Here is an 18,365-nt window from a genome sequence, read left to right on the forward strand (position 1 = left end):
GCTGCATTTACAATCTTATTTTCTGCATTTAGATAACTATTTCAGAAGGAGAAATCGTAAGAAATATGTTTTCAGGAAAATCATGAACATTCACATTTAAAAACAGTAACGTGGGGATGTGTTTGTGTGTGTGTGTGTGTGTGTGTAAATAAAGCACTGAAGTTTTGATACTTGTAACCCATAATAGAAATAATGTCACATTGAGGAACTTGCAATTTCAACTTTCAATTCAATTTATGAAGCCAGAAATGATTCCAGCCTGACAATAACCACCAAGATATTATTAAAGTGATCTATCATGTTCATAATTTAGCCCAGGAATGATACCAATTTTGGACTCAAACATGTAACTGTTTGCAAACTGTGTTCCAGAATCATAACAATGTAATTAGAGTAGTGAGCTGGCACCACTACAGAGGGAGAGTAATATAGAAGATCACTGACAAAGGGCATCGTGGAACTAGGATAGTGTAAGTGATTAAATTGTATTGTAAAGCATAAATAAATAACACTAAACTCCTTGAGAAATGTTGACAGATTCCTGATAGTTAATTTTCTTTCTCAAGAATCGACAGACTCCTAGACTTAGTCTCAAATGTCTCCTTGAGGAGCCATGCAGCCAGTCTAATTTTCAGGATACCCTAATTAATATGAATGAGACATTTTGTATCTGTGTCACAAGTCACAAGCCCTGGTCCTGTCTTTTTTTTTATCACCTGTTTTGTACTGCATCAAAACAGAAGGTTATAAAGAGGATGGTTTTCAGTTGCTCTCCATTCCCACTGGAGATAGGACATATGGATTTGGTTACTCCATAGGAGATTTAGGTTTCTGAGAGATGGCGGAATCTCCACCACCGGTGGTTGGGAAGGATAATTTTCAAACCAATTTCCATGGGTAAAAAATGTTTTACCCACATTAATTGGCTCTCTAAAACTTGTGCTCCCTCGATGCAGCTAAAAATCTGTGAATTCTTCTAAAATGCATGCACTTTTAGCCACATTGAGAGGAGGTGTACCTAGAAGCATTTATTTGTAGGTCAGGGTAGGAAAAGTACATGTATAGACTGCATTTTCATCTCTCTGCATCTATTTTTCCGTAAAATTCTACCCATATGAAAAGCAAGGTGCAAGTGATCGTGCTTACTTTTTGCCTGCAGCAAATTTCAAAGCAAACGTACACACTTAGGGGTAGATTTTCTAAAAGTGCGCCCGCGCGTACGTTTGTTCGCGCACCAGGCACAAACAAAAGTACGCCGGATTTTATAAGATACGCACGTAGCCGTGCGTATCTTATAAAATCTGGGGTCAGCGTGCGCAAGGGGGTGCACATTTGTGCAACTTGCGCGCGCTGAGCCCTGCGTGCGCTGCCCGTTCCCTCCACCCCCCTGCACCTTCCCCTCCCTTCCCCTACCTAACCCACCCTCCCAGCCCTTAAACACCCCCGTACCTGTGTTTTAAAAGTTATGCCTGCCAGAAGCAGGCGTAACTCGCACGCGCCAGTGGGCTGCTGGCGCGCGATTCCCCTGCCCGGAACCCATTTCAGAGGCCTCGGCCATGCCCCCGAAACAACCCCGGACTGACAGCACACCCCCGACACACCCCCTGGAACGCCCCGAATGTCGCGTTGGCCCCGACACGCCCCCGACACGCCCCCCCCGGAAACCCCCGGGACTTACGCGCGTCCCGGGGCTTGCGCACGCTGCCGAGTGTATGCAAAATAGGCTCAGCACGCGCAGGGGGAGTTTTAAAGAGTTGCGCGCTCATATCTTATGCGTGTAACCCTTTTAAAATCTACCCCTTACTTTCCCTTTGAGAATTGTTGCAAAGTCTGAGGTTGAAAATTCTGTGTAGTCTTTGTTCCAGCTGCAAACTGAATGAAAATTGCCCCCTGTAAGTGCAGATTAGATAAACATCTGTATGAGATGTTTGGGTACAGTAGATTCTATTTTGAGATAAGGGGATAGACTAAATAAACATCTGGCATTCCTTCTAGACCTGTCATTTTATGAATCTACGATTTATAGCAACATAGTAACAGTCAGAAGAAGACCAAATGGCCCATCCTGTCTTTCCAGTAAGCTACACATAGTTGCATAAACAAGAGAAAATAGCTGTATCAAGGAACTCAAATTTTCAAAAAAAGGTGGGTATATTTATGTGGCAGTACACCTATGAACTGGTTTGTTACTGGAAGAGGCTACTTTTGATAACAAGCCAGTTCGAAGATATACTGCCACAGGAAATGTTTGTTGTATGAATAGACACCTTTTTTGAAAATCTGAGTTCCAGATGCAACTATTTTCAGCAAGTTGCTAGCTATATTGGGACTACTGTTTAAAGCTTGCTGATAGTCTTTTTAGCACACATTGCTTAAAATAAGTCTTTAAAAAAATTATTTTTCATTTGAGCATATCAGCACTAAGGAGACTTTTCTAACCAGTGATTATTTGAAGATTACCACAGCGAGCTGTGACTCTCAGGTGGCATTCTGAAGTATTTTCCTCCTTTTATTAAAACTAATTTTCTTTGAAATAAGGAGGTCATTTATTATTTAATGAAATTCTCTTTCCATTTATGTTCAACTCACTTAACTGCCTCTTCTATTTTGTTGGTCAGTATGTCTGTTATTTGACCAATATAAGACGCATGCAACAAATGTTGTGAATATGAGTATTTGAGACTACATAGGCCCTGTCTTCAGATATCTGTGTGGCTTCAAGGACTCAAGTCAAAACATGACTATTGCTCGAAGTTCAATTGTTACAATTTTCAAAAATCAAGAGAGCTTCGCAATCATCTAGGAGACAGTAAGCACACAATTCTGGAGGGACGGTAAAAGAACCTAAACTCTTGAGTCTATTGTGCTTTCTGTCTCTTGGATTGTGTTGGGCTTACAGCTTCCCTTCCCTTCTTTGACTCAGACATACATTGATTGCTACTCTTCTCGCTTCCTCATGGTTTGGGGGTTGGTGCTAGACCATGGCTACTGTCTTGGGGCAGCAACATCATTACTAATCTGTCTTTGATTCTTCTTAGTATTCAGAAAATTAATTAGGGCTGATTATGGCTCTACTTTTGTCCCTAGTATTCAAAAATATAATTTAGGGATTATTATATGCAGATGAGGTATGTAGCCACCAAGAAAAAGTATTTTGGGAGAAAGAGATGGGTGGTCTGGAAAAGTATGCCCATTTTAGTAATTATCCTTGACCGATAAGATAAAAAAAAACAACAAAAAAACAATTCATTTTCATAGCTGAATAGTTTCCAAAACTTAACCACATGCTCTGTGTTGACTTTTCTAGTTGTGCATCCTGTTTAATTCTATATTTTGAATTTTATTAAATGATGAAACATGCATTTTGAAACAAAGTTTTGAAATGCTGACGCTTTTATGCATTTTGTTGTATTTCCAGCTGATTCAAAAACTGACAGATGTGGCAGATGAATGTCAGAACAGCCAGCTGAAGAAACTGAAAGAAACTTGTGAAAAGTAAGGCATGGAATACCTGTGCAGCTATTCCTGAGACTGTAGATCGATGAACTATTTTATTTCATGTTTTCCTTTTTTAAGAGAAAAAAAAGAACTAAAGAAGAAAATGGACAAAAAGAGACAGGAGAAGATCACAGAAGCTAAATCTAAGGATAAAAGTCAATTGGAAGAGTAAGTGTATGTTTTTATTCTTTGTGTGGCATTGGTTTAATTTGCAATGATTAGTTCATAGGTTCAAGTTTGTAATCCACTTCATTACATCAAAAGCAAGTCGATAATCAGTAAGACTACACTTAAGGAAATGCTTAGAGCAAAAAGAATATTTCTCATCCATGGTTTGTGGCACTTGTCCATAGTCACAATCTGGGCTGCTTCTCATTTTCCACTGGAAAAGTTTCTGGGCAAATCTTCAAGGTAAGATTTTTGTATGACTGAGTGTACACCAATCTCTAAATTGCAAGTTAAAATCTGTAAGTTATTCAGTGGGGTCAATAATGAGGTGCTTATTTGGAAATGCTGAATTAAAGTACCCAAGAGTATCCACATTGCACTCAGGGCCGATGCTAGCTTTTTTGCTGCCCTGTGCGAACAATTACTGTGCTCCCCCCCCCCCCCCCCACCATTCATTCACTCTCTGTTCCAGGCCCACCAAAAAAACACTCATGGCTGGTGCAAGGGTATTAGGTGTCCTAGGCGAACCTTATAGCCTTACACAAATCACGCCGCTCCATTCCACACACATAGTTAAAGCTTTATGCATTTATGTTAAAAATGAAAAATATCAAAGTACAGTATTCTGAGGTAAAAACATCACTTACATTATGGGGTAGATTTTCAAAAACAGCGCGTTGGCGTACTTTTGTTGGCGCTCCAGGCGCCAACAAAAGTACGCGGGATTTTAGTAGATACGCGCATAGCCGCGCGTATCCACTAAAATCCTGGATCGGCACGCGCAAGGCTACCGATTCCGTGTAGCTGGTGCGCGCCGAGCCGCACAGCCTACCTCCGAAATCGAAATCGGAGCGGCCTCGAAGGGAATTCGCTAATGCCCTCCCCTCACCTTCCCCTCCCTTCCTCTACCTAACCCACCCCCACGGCCCTGTCTAAACCCCCCCCTACCTTTGTTGGGGGATTTACGCCTCCCAGAGGGAGAAGTAAATCCCCGCGCGCCAGCGGGCTGCTGGCGCGCCTAGACGCAACCCAGGGGCGGTTCCGGAGGGCACGGCCACGCCCCCGGACCGCCCCGGGCCGAAACCACGCCCCGGGCCCGCCCCCGAAACGCCCCGCCCCGCCCCAAAAACGGCGCGCCGCTCGGCCCCACCCCCGACACGTCCCCGACACGCCCCCCTCGGAAAACCCCGGAACTTACTCGAGTCCCGGGGCTCTGCGCGCACCGGTAGGCCTATTGAACATAGGCGCACCGGCGCACAGGGCCCTGCTCGCGTAAATCCGGGCGGATTTACGCGAGCAGGGCTCTTAAAATCCGCTCCTATATTCACATGCACTGCTGTGATGCCAACCAGAAATCCCTGCAAAAGAGACATTTGGAACGCATATGGTATTAGGTCTAGTGTGATGTATATTGGGTGTGGGCTTGACCCTCTGAAAGCCCAAATAAATGAATACACTTCCTATTAGAAAAATACCTCACCTCAGTCACACATTCAGAGCATAAACAGACCCTCACCAAATACAGAACAGAGGAACTGTAAAGTAGAAATACAAACGAGCAGACTAAAACTGAACTGGAAATCGCAAGAAGTCAGACTCTCTGGGGTAGATTTTCAAAAACGGCGCGTTGGCGTACTTTTGTTGGAGCTCCAGGCACCAACAAAAGTACGCGGGATTTTAGTAGATACACGCGTAGCTGCGCATATCCGCTAAAATCCTGGATCGCCGCGCGCAAGGCTACTGATTCCGTGTAGCCGGCGCGCGCCGAGCCACGCAGCCTACCTCCGTTCCCTCCGAGGCCGCTCCAAAATCGGAGCGGCCTCAGAGGGAATTCGCTAATGCCCTCCCCTCACCTTCCCCTCCCTTCCTCTACCTAACCCACCCCCCGGCCCTGTCTAACACCCCCCCCACCTTTGTTGGGGGATTTACGCCTCCCAGAGGGAGAAGTAAATCCCCGCGCGCCAGCGGCCCGCTGGCGCGCCTAGACACAACCCGAGGGTGGTTCCGGAGGGCGCGGCCATGCCCCTGGACCGCCCCGGGCCGAAACCATGCCTCCGGGCCCGCCCCCGAAATGCCGCGTCCCGCCCTGAAAACGGCGAGCCGCTCAGCCCCGCCCCGACACGCCCCCGACACACCCCCTCAGAAAACCCCGGGACTTACGCGAGTCCCGGGGCTCTGTGCGCGCTGGTAGGCCTATTGAACATAGGCGCACGGGCGCGCAGGGCCCTGCTCGCGTAAATCCGGGTGGATTTACGCGAGCAGGGCTCTTAAAATCCGCCCCTCTATGCAGTGCAACAATGAAAAAGAGAACCATCACCATTCCTCAAACATCAAACAATAAAATCAAGAAATAAAATAAATATATAATCATAATACTAAAACATATTAATAATATTATTTTAAAACTGTTGAATAAAAACCTCATATACAAGTTTTTTTTAAAAGTCCCAAAACCAATTTAATATTTCAAAACAGAAGACACAGCCAATAACACCTGAAATATAAAACTAAAAAGGATTTTAAAAATTCATGCTCTCCGTACCTGGGAACTTTTGATGTTTAGATGTCCTGAAATTGTCATGGATTATCATGCAGAGAGTAACTGGGATAGCTGTGCACACAAATGCTCCCTCTAATACACAACTATGCTTTCTCTCACTCCCCCACATGCATACCTGCTTGCTCTCTCACTCTCCCACACACAAGCACACATGCTCTCTCTAACTTTTCCACACATAAACTCACATTTTCACTCACTTTCCCACATACAAGCACACATGCTCTCTTTCACTTTCACTCTCCCACACACAAGCATATATGTTCTCTCTCACTCACTTCCCTTAACTTAGCAGACAGCAGCAGTAACAGAGCTCCTTCTTCAGCCCCGTGACCAAGGGAATGACTTCCGGCCACAGGGTATTGGATTACTTCCTGCAAGGCATGCTACTCTTCCTCCTTAGCAGCATGGCCCCGCCGAAATCAATGGCATGGTCAGCGCTGCCTTAGTAAGTGGAGAAGCAGTGCGGCCCTGCCAGAATCAGCAGCATTGCCAGCAGGACTGTGCTGCTTTTCCACTTACTAAAGCAGTGCTGACCACGCTGTCGATTTTGGTGGAGATGCACTGCTTTTTCTTGGCATTACGGGCCTCCTCCTCTTTTGCTGCCGGTGGAATCACGTCCACCGGCCGCACCACAGTCCTCCTATTCTTCTGTCGCTTGTGGGATCGGGTCTACTGGCAGCACCACGGACGCTCTTCTTCAACTGCTGATGGTATCAGATCCACGAGCAACCTTTCTCTCTACTCCCGATGCCGCCCCACTGCATGTGCCACCCTGTGCAATTGCACAGATTGCACACCCGGTGGCACCGGGCCTGATTGAACTCTTTACTTGTGGGTCCAGAAGCTTGGTATCAGCTCTGGGTTTATACTGATGCACTGTATTCTGCTGCAAAATAAAGTAAGTTTAATGTCACAGTGGGCAATGTCCTGGGACCAGAACCTCAAGATGTTCACTCTACCCATCTTATGTGGTTCACCCTGATCTAGATTTTAACCCCAGGTATTCTCAAAATGCTGTTAAAATGTGGGACTGTAATCCACGGTCATCTCTAGATATTTTGAATTAACTTCAGGTTTTAGATTCTTACCACAGAAGGACAATTTGAGCTCAGTTTTGGTGGCCTTGTTGTCTAGAGGGAAAACAGAGAGCACTTAAAAAAAAAAAATTAACCAGAGGTTCCACTTTTGAAACTAGTCTACCATTATAACAAGGTCATTGGTTAAAATATAACTGATGGCCTGGAAATGTGTATGTTGTACAGCAGGAGCAATATCATCTGCATATATAAATTTCCTAGATGTTGTATCTCACATGTCTCCCATAATAATTAAAAAATACAGGGGCCAACACAGTGCATGCAGGAGGCCAAAATTCAGTATTCTGGGTATACTAACTTGAACATTAAAGTAAACCTGAATGCAGCAGTTGTCAGTTCAGCTAGTAGACAAATAATACATTGGCATAGGATTACTTGACAGCACTACAGTACAAACCTTTCTCCAGACCCTTTAATGCATGAAAGAGAGGTAAGAAAATCCTCCAGTCTTTAGTCAATGCAGGAGGCCCACCTCATTGTATGCATACAAGTCTGCCACCTGGTCGCAGCAACTCTGTGTAGAGTAGATTCCTGCCTGCATTTTGGATGCCATTTGCTCAGTACTGCTGCCCATTCTGAAGAGTAAAATTCTTTCCATCAGTCCGAGAGAAGTGGAGAGTAAGGAGTTTTGTAGATAACTGGAAGGATCTTCAGCAGATCTAATAGGTTTAAGGTTTGCCCTAACCTTTATTTTACACCAGTCTTTCGACATTGTTTCATTCAGTATTATTCATTTCTCTAAACAGTGCCACAAGTCATGACTTTCCTAGCTCTCCCAATTTCTTGAGAAATTTCAGCCTTCCTGTGGTGCTCCTATTATGGGCCAGATTTTACTACATACGTGCGAGCGTAGATTTGTGCGCGCAACCCGGCATGCACAAATCTACGCCCAATTTTATAACATGCGCGGGTAGCCGCGCGCATGTTATAAAATCCGGGGTCAGCGCGCGCAAGTGTGTGCACACTTGTGTACATTACGCGTGCCAAGCCCTAGGGGAGCCCCGATGGCTTTCCCTGTTCCCTCTGAGGCCGCTTTGTTATGCAAGTTGCGCCTGCCTCTGGGCAGGCGTAGGTTGCGCAATCCCCCATCCTAGAGGCCTTACGGAGGCTTCTGGCCACGCCCGCACCCTACCCCAGACCGCCCCAGCCCCGCCCCTTTTTTCAAGCCCCGGGGCTTGCACGCCAAGCCCCTATGCAAAATAGGCTTGGCGTGCATAAGCCCCCTATATGTGTAAATCCAGCTGAATTTATGCCCGTAGGGCTTTTAAAATCTGCCCCTAAGGGGAAGATTTTTAATCTTACATGCACAGGGTACATTTGTGTGTGCTACCTGGCGCACACAAATGTACACCCGATTTTATAACATGCGCGCGCTGCCGCGTGCATGTTAAAAAATCCAGGTTTGGCGCACGCAAGGGGGTGCACACTTGTGCACCTTGCACACACCGAGCCCTAGGGGAGGCCCGATGGCTTTCCCCGTTCCCTTCGAGGCTGCTCCAAAATCGGTGCTAAATGTATATTTGGGATTGCTTAACTTAAAAGAGGTTGATTTTAAAAGCGTTGCTCTCACAAAAATGCTCACACTCGTATGTATGTTGGCCGCATGCGAGCAACGCAGATTTTGAAAAACCATGAAGTACATGGAGATATACCCATGCGCTCATCAAAAATAAGAGGGCAGAAAAGGTGCCGGGGCATGGGCAGAGCATGAACGTTCTAGGGCGGGGTCAACAGTTACGTACGTAAGTCCATATTTTAAAACCGGAGACCACGGCATGTGCTGGCTTCTTATCCGCTGCTCCAGATGACGAGAAAATCTATAGATCTCGAGTTTTAGGGCTTACAGGACTGGGTGAGAGGTCTGAATCAACTCTGGGGCATGCAGGATGAAGAACCAGAAGGGTCTTGAAGACCTCAATATTAACTGGGCAAACTGATGGACTAATTGTCTCTTGCACAACCATATTTTAAAATCCATCTACATATGCACATAAAATCTGTCAAAGTTCTAGAAAACATATGCAAAGCACGTTTTTTCGAACAATCTCTTAGGATTAGGTGCATACTTATGCACATGAGATGTAATTTAAAAATATATGTGCACGAGTACATGCATGATTTAAAATTGCAGCGTATCTCTGCTCATGGGCTGATATGTGCATTTTGGGTGCACACATGCTCATTTTAAATTAGCCTGAAAGTGAGCAGCTGGGACCGAAAGCAATATCATAGAAGAATTTGGCAGTTTATCTATTCAACACCAGATAATTATAATCTTTTTATTTCTTTTTTTACATTTCCAAACCATTCTTCCATGGGATGATCAGAACAATGAATAATATTAAAATATTAAAATTGTATTACTATAAATCCATTATAAGCAACACAAAAGCAAACAAAGTCATACAAGAGATAAAATACTAATCAACATCTAACTAAGATAAAAAGGACAGTTGCCCCTTGACCGCATCGCTGGCAGCAAATTGAGCATCATCTTCTGTCTCTTGCTGTACTCTCCATCTCTGCCCTCCTCCCTCTCTCTGTATTGTCGAATCTACTCTCTACTTCCACACAGTACACCTGAGCTCAGCACTCATAACTCAGAGCACATTCAGTACCCTCATCAAAACAAAGTATCCCATATGCCACTCAAGAAGCACCAGAATAGTACGAAAGGTAATGTCAAAGATAACAAAACTGCTTGGAAAGCAAAACTCCTAGCGCCCAGCAGCAAGCTAGCATTCATGAGCTTGCTAGACAAACTAAACTAAGAAGTAGCAAACCTGCTTGGCAACTTATATACATTCAACCTAATTTTACAATACTTTTCAACAGCACACAAACCATGGGGCAGCACCCAGAAGGGGGTCCTTGTCTCCTACCCTGGGAGGATCTTTTGCTATAGATGATTCTACAACCACAATTCATAACTCATCTCCATTACATACTTCCTACACTTTACAGTATTTCCCCTTCCTTTGGGCTTTACAACTAATAGTAATATTAAAGATTGTAACCACTGTTTTTAGGCCTACCAGCGAATGTGACAAGACCACTACAACTATTACAGAACTATTACAGATCTGAGTGACTATTACCGATCTGAGTGACAAGAGCACCACAACTATTACAGAACTCAGGAACTAAAAGATCTGATCACATTACACCAATACTGAAAGACCTCCATTCGTTACCTGTCAAATACAGGGCACAGCATAAAGTTCTATTGCTAATTCATAAAACCCTCTACAATGAAAAGATAGAATGGTTAACCTCTACACTACATTGTCATATCCCATCAAGAATCACAAGATCAGCAGGAATATGGATGCTACCCATACCTTCTCCAAAAATTGCTCATTTAAATAACGTCAAAGAAAGGGCTATTTCCATTGCAGGGCCCCAGCTGTGGAACTCTCTACCCAGGAACTAAGGTTGGAATCTGACATTAAAATATTTAAAAAGGGTATTAAAACATGGCTATTCAATCAAGCCTTCCAAAAACTTTAACCGAAGGATTATACTCACCTTTAATATAAGCACTTAGTTAATTATTTTATCTCTGCTCTTACTGTTCTGCCTCTTTACTGTTTAAATTTTGTATATTTATTTTACTATTTTATTTGTTTTAGTAGTTTATTATGAAACTCTGTATTTTCTTCTCTCCTTTTAATTTTGGAAATGCAAATGTTTTTAAACAAATATTTTTTAACTATTGTAAACCAATGTGATTTGTTCTCATGAAACTTCGGTATATAAAAATTAAATAATAATAATAATAATAAAATTATCACTTATTTATTTATTTAAAACTTCTCATTGATAACTTCCCCGATTCATTGGAACCACCCAAGGCAATGAACAATAAAACATGCAAAGTCATCATAAAACATAAATAAAACTATTAAAAATAATAAGATAAAATAACACTTAAAAACCATACAATTAAAATATCACATTGAAATCACAAAATATATAAACAAATAAAAACAATTGCCATTTATATATCAAACCTACCCTTCCACCAAACCCAGCTTCAAAATTAATCAACTATCCAAATTTCCAAAAAAAAAGCCAGATCTTGACCTTTTTCCGAAAGGAAAGATAATTTCATTCCAGTCAAATATCAGTGAGCAGCAGATTCCATAATATAGATGTCAATACTGAAAAGGATCTAGACTGTAATCTGATTCCTTTCACCTCTTTAACAAAGGCATGCCAATAAAAAGCCACTTGACAAGATCTTAATTGTCGCTCAGGAACATACCAATTTAATTTCCTAGTCATATAATAAGATTCCTGGCCCCATAATGCTCAAAACAATAAAAGGAATTGCAATTGGGTTTTAATTGGGAGCCTTTGTAATATATATAGAACAGGAGAAATTGGGGTACTATGAGAAATCCTTGTAATTAGCCATGCCACTGTATTCTGTACCACTTGTAGCCTATGCAATAAAAATTCATTTAAACACTGTTTGGTATTGTAAATTGAGAATCAGGCTATTATGTAATTTAATATGTGCTCTTTTCTTCTGTTTTGCAAACATTTCTTCAGAAACAAGAATTTGAAAATGACCACAGAAGTGCATAAATGTTGCATGCTATCAAGCTTTTTTAAAAAAAATGTGACACACACATTTGTAAAATTGCTTCAATATATTGATTGGTCATTATTTGTCCTAGGGAGAAGACCGAAATGATCCGATCCTACATCCAAGAAGTGGTGCAGCACCTAAAAAGAGTATGTTAATCTTTTTCAGTAGACCCTATTGCAACATCACTGAAATTGTCAGAACTGTGTATTGCAGTATCTTACATCTTTTTCAAGAAATTGTATGCTTGAAATTTTTAGCCAATGAGATGACAGAAAGATTTACAGAAGAACATAAGAATTGCCATGCTGAATCAGAACAAGATCCATCAAGCCTAGCATCTTATCACTGACAGTAGCCAGTCTGGGTCACAAGTACCCATCAGATACCAAAAAGTAGATCTATTCATTGTTACTCACTCCCAGGGATAACAATAACCTACTCTAGTCTACCTAGCCAATCATTTTTAATGGAGTTTTCCTCCAGGAACTTGTCCAAACTTCTTTTAAACCCTGCTATGCTAGTCACCTTGACCACATCCTTTGGCAACAAAAAACAAAGCTTGATTTTGCTTTGAGTGAAAAAGTATGTTCTATGATTTGTTTTAAATGTGCTGGTTGTTAGCTTCATGGCATGTCCCCTTGTTTTAGTATTACTTGAATGGACTCTTAAGATCACTAAAATGGATGCTATGTTTAATATTGAGAATTTTCCAGCAAATAGAGGTCCAAGGAAGATACAAGTTAGGGTAGTGAAAGGGTTCTTCCCCCAAAGGTGATGAGCAGGTTTTGGTGGTATAAATAGTGCTTCCACTTAGGCACTGGGAGGAGATTTTAGGGATTCTGTGAGAAATTTGGTCAGAATTGAGTAGAGCTCAAGGAGGGCATTCCCAGTGTGATGCTAGTCCTTGGGTTTTCTGGATCGCATAGAGAAATTTGACATATTTTTCTGGCACAGTGCAGAGAAAAGCTGGAGGGAACAGTCCTTTAGTCCAGGGGACATTATTCTTTTTCCTGGGGAAGTCTGCTGCCAGTGATTGAATATTTATCTATTTATTTATTTGATTTGATTTGATTTATATCCCGCGTTTTATACACTTCAAAGTTGGTTATATTCAGGTACTGTATGTATTTCCCTGTCCCCAGGGGGCTCACAATCCAATTTCGCAATATATTTTGTTCTGTTTCCTGCAAGACTTTTATTCAGCTTGACTCTATGCCTCATTTACATATTGTGCCACCGCGCCACCAATTTAATCTGTCCTGTCATATTTGTATCATTTGTAGCCTGGTATCAGTGTTCCATTAGTTATCATCCTTCCACTAAGTCTCTGAGATGCCTATATGTCTATATCCTTGTATAATGCCATACAGTCTAACTCTCCAATCTTATTATTCAGACTTTGCATACAGACATTTTAAAGTATGTTTTTTATTTGTATATCTGTATGTATTCACAACATGCTTATAAGCAGAAGATACAAGCAGTTTAGAGTTATTCACATCTGTGTGCTCATTAATGGGCCAATTTTAAAAGGCCCGCATGCGTAAAATTCTGGAGTTACGCCCCTGGCTGGGCTCTGTGCACGCTGCGCGCATTTTCTAAAGGGACTGGCCACGTGCATAACCCCCGATATGTGCCGAAGTGCAGGGCTCTCAGAAAGAGGCAGGCTGGGGGGCATGGTCTGGGCGGGGAAGGGCAGAGGTCAAGCCAGGATAGCACCATTAGACGCTGTCCCAGGGAAGTGCGCACCAGCAAACATCTGCTCCGGAGGAGGAGTAAGTAGAAAAATAAAAAAATTGGGGATAGGTAGGGTTAGTGTAGGGGTTGGGGAGGAGAGGGGAAGAGGGAGGAAGGATAGGGTTAGGGTTAGAGAAGTTCCGTCTCAATCCACTGCATTATTGGAGAAGACTGGGAGGGAACTGGGAAAGACAGAAGTCACGTTGAAGCGCATAAATTAAACAATACCCCACCCCCCCCATGCACGCTAAAGGGGCCACCCGCCTGCACATGTGCACAGGGATATTAAAATCCGGTGTGTATTTGCACGTGGAAATCCTATTTTATAACATGCACGCGCTGACGCATGCATATTATTTATTTATTTATTTATTTATTTATTTATTGTTTTTGTTATACCGAGTTTCATGACTGGCATCACATCAACCCGGTTCATCACATCAACCCGGTTCACATCACATCAACCCGGTTCACATCAACTGGCATCACATCAACCCGGTTCACATCAACCCGGTTCATGACTGGCATCACATCAACCCGGTTATTATAAAATAGCCATGCCCATGTGCACACATCGGGAACTGCACACACATGGACGCACACGCGGTTTGTTTTTAAATCTACGCCTATTTGCGTCTCTGGGCTATTCTAGCCTTAACCATGACTTCTCTAACTAAATATTCTAATGTTCCTGTTTTGCCAGTGTCCTTGGAAAATACCAGCCTCCAAACTATGTTCTTTGGAATGATTATCAGCTTTCCCCTATGGTCTTGTTTAAAAGCTGCTCTTTCTCTATTTACTTACAAGCATACATTCTTACTGATGATTTAGAGATCTGTGTTCAAAAGAGCCTATGAAAAACGCTCTTTGAAAAATGGAGGTTTAAGTGCTGAAGCCTAGAGTATTATTTTACATTGTGTAACAGACCACTGGGTAACAGATTTCAGCCAGCTGGAAAGGTGGTTTCCGACCACTTAGAAACCTCACTAATTCAAGCCCTGGATTTTGATTGTTTATCTTGTCCCTGGACCAAGATAGAGAGACCCTTGCACAGATAGAAAGAGAAAGAACTATAGCCACTTGTGGAAACTAAAGGAATTAAGATGAACTGTGCCATTATTTCATCTGATTACCCATGAGTGAAAGCTCTGCCACAAGATTTAAGGCTGCATACTGAGCACAAACATTTTAAGTCAGAGCTTAAAACCTGGCTGCTCACACAACATTTGCTGCGGAGACCAGTGAAATATAGAGGGGTTTCATTTTATAGGTTTTACTTTGTAAGGGATAATTTTTATAATTTTTTGATATTTTATGTCAATTTATAGATTGAGGGGATATGCAGATTAGCAGTTTTAGTTTAATATTTATGATGATTTTATGTACAACTGTATTTTAAATGACATGTTTGGCACTTGACTTAATTTTATTGTTTTTATATTGTTTTATATTGTGTGCCTTCTGTAAACCATTGTGAAGGAACTGTTCTAAATGACAGTATAAAAAAGCCTCTAAATAAATATTTTAAAAAACCCCATAAATAACTAGTATCATTTCAAACCAGCTTAGTGACAGAAACAATCACTGGACATTACAGAGTAGCAAGCCAGAGTGGAAACATCTTTTTACGTTTTTGCATTAAAGTGTACTAAATATGAGCACGCTCATCACCAGCTGTTAGTGCATAAACTAACGCTTGTGCAAAGCACTATAAATATATCAGTGGAGAAAACCAGCGTTAAATCAGTAAAGCATGGATATGCTAAAATTGAACCTGTTCACATATGCAAATCATGTTAATAAGGAGATAATGAGTAATTAGCTGTTATACCCCTGTGTAACAGCTAACACTAAATTTACCATAGAAACATGATCATAGTAAATATTACAAGACCCATGGAAGTAGTGTTAAATGCTAGACCACCAGCAGCAAGGCTGGATTTAGGGATAGGCAACATAGGCACATGTCTTGGACACCAAATTTGAAAAATGTCCAAAAATTGGTACTCCACCTGCTGCTGTCTGTTTTTCAGGGGAGGGAAAGAGAGAATCACTTGCCCTAGGTCCTCTGCTTATAGAAGGCTCCATCTTAAATCCAGCCCTGACCAGCAGGGTTTGTGTGCTAACATGAAAGAATGGGGGAGGATTTGGAAAGCAGGGATAATGCAAGGGGCAGCAGGGCTTGGCACTCCCTCCCTTCCTCCCCCCGATATCTCTCCCGTTTGAATTCTTCTCCCACCCGTAGGACACCAAACAGCCATTACTGTGCCCCTATCCAATTTACCTCCTCCTCATGCAGTGCAGAATTCCTTACCTGGACCCCAAATACTTTCTCCCGATGTGTGCAGTTCAAAATGTGAAGAGAATGGCAAGCCAGCAGGATTAAAGTAGGCCACTCTCCTCCTTCTGTTGGTTTGTTAGTCTAGAGTAAGAAGAGTTGAAGTATGGGAAGAGAATTAGTATTGGGGGGGATCAGTTAGTGTACTATGGACCAATTTTTTAATCTAAGGTGTAGAGGAAAAAGGTCCTAATCTAAGATAAAAAAAATTACAGAGCTTGTTAGCATGGGGTGGAATGATAAGCAGCGTATATAGTTGCACAATAAAGGCTTGCACTTGGATTAGCACAACCATTTTAGCTGGGGTTGCTCTGCATATCATTACTTCAGTGGAATAGGAGCTAAATGTCAGAAAGCTCTGTTGTATAAGCTGGTATTAGCAATCTGTAGTTATTTAGAATAGTTGTGGGTGGATCGTTGGACCAGTGGCAGGTGACCACGTCCTCAGGGGAAATCCCAAGAGGGCCCACTGGTCAGGCTTAGTGTAGGAGACAGACACACCCTAGTTCTTTTATTAGACAATATAGTAAACCACCAGAGGTGGCAGTAGTGAGCTGGAAGCGCCTGGCTGGGCTGTAGACCCTCAGGTATTGGAACAGCGATCCCAGGGTGGCTGAGCTGTAGAGAAACTAAGACAGTGAGTAGGCAGTATATGCAGAGTTCTGGAACAAGTCCTTGATGGTAACACTCACACAATAGTCTCTGAAGGCAGCCCAGGAGATGGTATACATTAGGCCCTCGAGGAGCAAGTACCTGTATCCAGGGAAAGCTCTGAGAGATAGATGGAAACTCACAATGTTGTAAGCAGCGATGACTTCTTAGCAGAAGTGGTATTCAGGAGCAAGTCCGGGACGTGGGCCCTCGAGGAGCGAGTACTGGTTCCGGACTGCGACCTGCAAAGAAAAAGAGAAAGCGAGGCCCCTGAGGAGCGGGTACCTCTAGTGAAGTCCAAGGAGGCAGAGTAGCTAGGGTCGCGGAGAGTGAATCCCATCCGCAGTGACCAGGAGGAAGCGAACCCTTGCTAACTCATCTTGTTAGCGAAAACTGAGACCTTAAATATCTGGAGTTGGTGACGTCATCTCAGGGGGACGCCCCTGAGGTTCGTGCCAACATTGGTACATTAGTCGGGCTGCGCGTACGTGCCCTTAGGCATCTGGTCAACTTGGCGGCTTGAAGCATCGAGCCGGTCTGGGAACGCTGGAGGAGGACGGCCTGGAGACGCCGCAGCAGCTAGCCTTCCATCAACCCCGAAGGGAGTCGCCAATGAGGTAAGATGGGCGGAGCAGAGACATCGGACAGCGACGGACACAACACTAAAGCCCATTTCAGCACATCAGCTGCATGAAAGCTGGCCATGCTAACCTTCTAAATTCAGTGCACTTTAATGTATAAATCCCTTGGAATGTTGTCTTACTCCCCAGTCTGGCAGAGACTGGGCCATCACAGAGGTGAAATGTCTGGGCTTTAAGAGAGAGTTGATGACATGTGTGTTTGCTAAACCAAGAGTAAGCAACTTTAATCTTCAAGAAGCGTAAACCACTTTGGGTTTTCAGAGCAACTATAATATAAAAATTACCATGGTTCTGAGGTCAAATCTATGTAAATATGTCTCATGAATATTTGTCGTGAATATTCTTAAAAAAACACAACCCTAGATTTACTTGAGGTCCTCAAGGAATGGATTTACGTACCCCTTGCTAGATTATCAAAATTGTAGATATGAGAGAAAAAAAAAAGATTCTTTTTTTAGGTGACATTGTTTTTGTAGAAACAAAAAAGCCCACGAGTATGCTATGGACCAAAAACAACATTTAGGGCCAGATGTACCAACAGGTTTTTCTCATTTTAGCTCTGATTCCCTAGGGGTGAATTTTCAAAAGATTTAAACACCCAACTTTTGGGAGTTAGACTTCTAAATAGGCTCCTCTGAAAGTTGAGTCAGGCTGAGTGCCTAAATTTAGACAACCAAAAAGTGGGCAAGGCCAGGGCAAGGGAACTATGAGGTACCCAAATTTAGGCAAAGGGCTACCTCACCTAAATCTAGATGTTATCCCTGTGCTATCAGCAACCGATCCCCTCCCTTTCAACCACTCAAAGCTGAATCCCATTTATACTCTGCACCCCTGATCCCCTTTCTCCTGCCTGCCTGAAGCCCAATGTATCTTACAACTTCCTTTCTCTTTGAAAATTGCCCACAGGTACAAAGGACCCATGAACTTTGCTCCTGCTCTTTCTGCTGGTGAAGTTTCCATGGAAAAATAATTTGGGCAGATTTGAAAATACAATCAAAGTGCATTTTTTTAATGACCACGCCCCTGGGAGAGCCCTCCCTCAGTCTGACTAAAAGTGCCCATGCCATGCAATTTCTGA

The 18,365-nt window shown here is 42.8% G+C and overlaps 1 protein-coding gene across 2 annotated transcripts in view; it reads left to right on the top strand.

Moving 5' to 3' along the window:
- Positions 1–18,365, top strand: part of PLCB1 (phospholipase C beta 1) — a 1,417,494-nt gene that overhangs the window by 1,120,339 nt on the left and 278,790 nt on the right. For both annotated transcript variants that reach the window (XM_029593506.1, XM_029593507.1), the window contains exons 28-30: positions 3,419–3,495; positions 3,577–3,666; positions 12,009–12,066. In XM_029593506.1, coding sequence (XP_029449366.1) covers positions 3,419–3,495; positions 3,577–3,666; positions 12,009–12,066 — 225 coding nt within the window. The remainder of the gene's footprint in view (positions 1–3,418; positions 3,496–3,576; positions 3,667–12,008; positions 12,067–18,365) is intronic.

This window comes from Rhinatrema bivittatum, chromosome 3 (genome assembly GCF_901001135.1).
Source record: "Rhinatrema bivittatum chromosome 3, aRhiBiv1.1, whole genome shotgun sequence".
Taxonomy (NCBI): Eukaryota; Metazoa; Chordata; class Amphibia; order Gymnophiona; family Rhinatrematidae; genus Rhinatrema; species Rhinatrema bivittatum.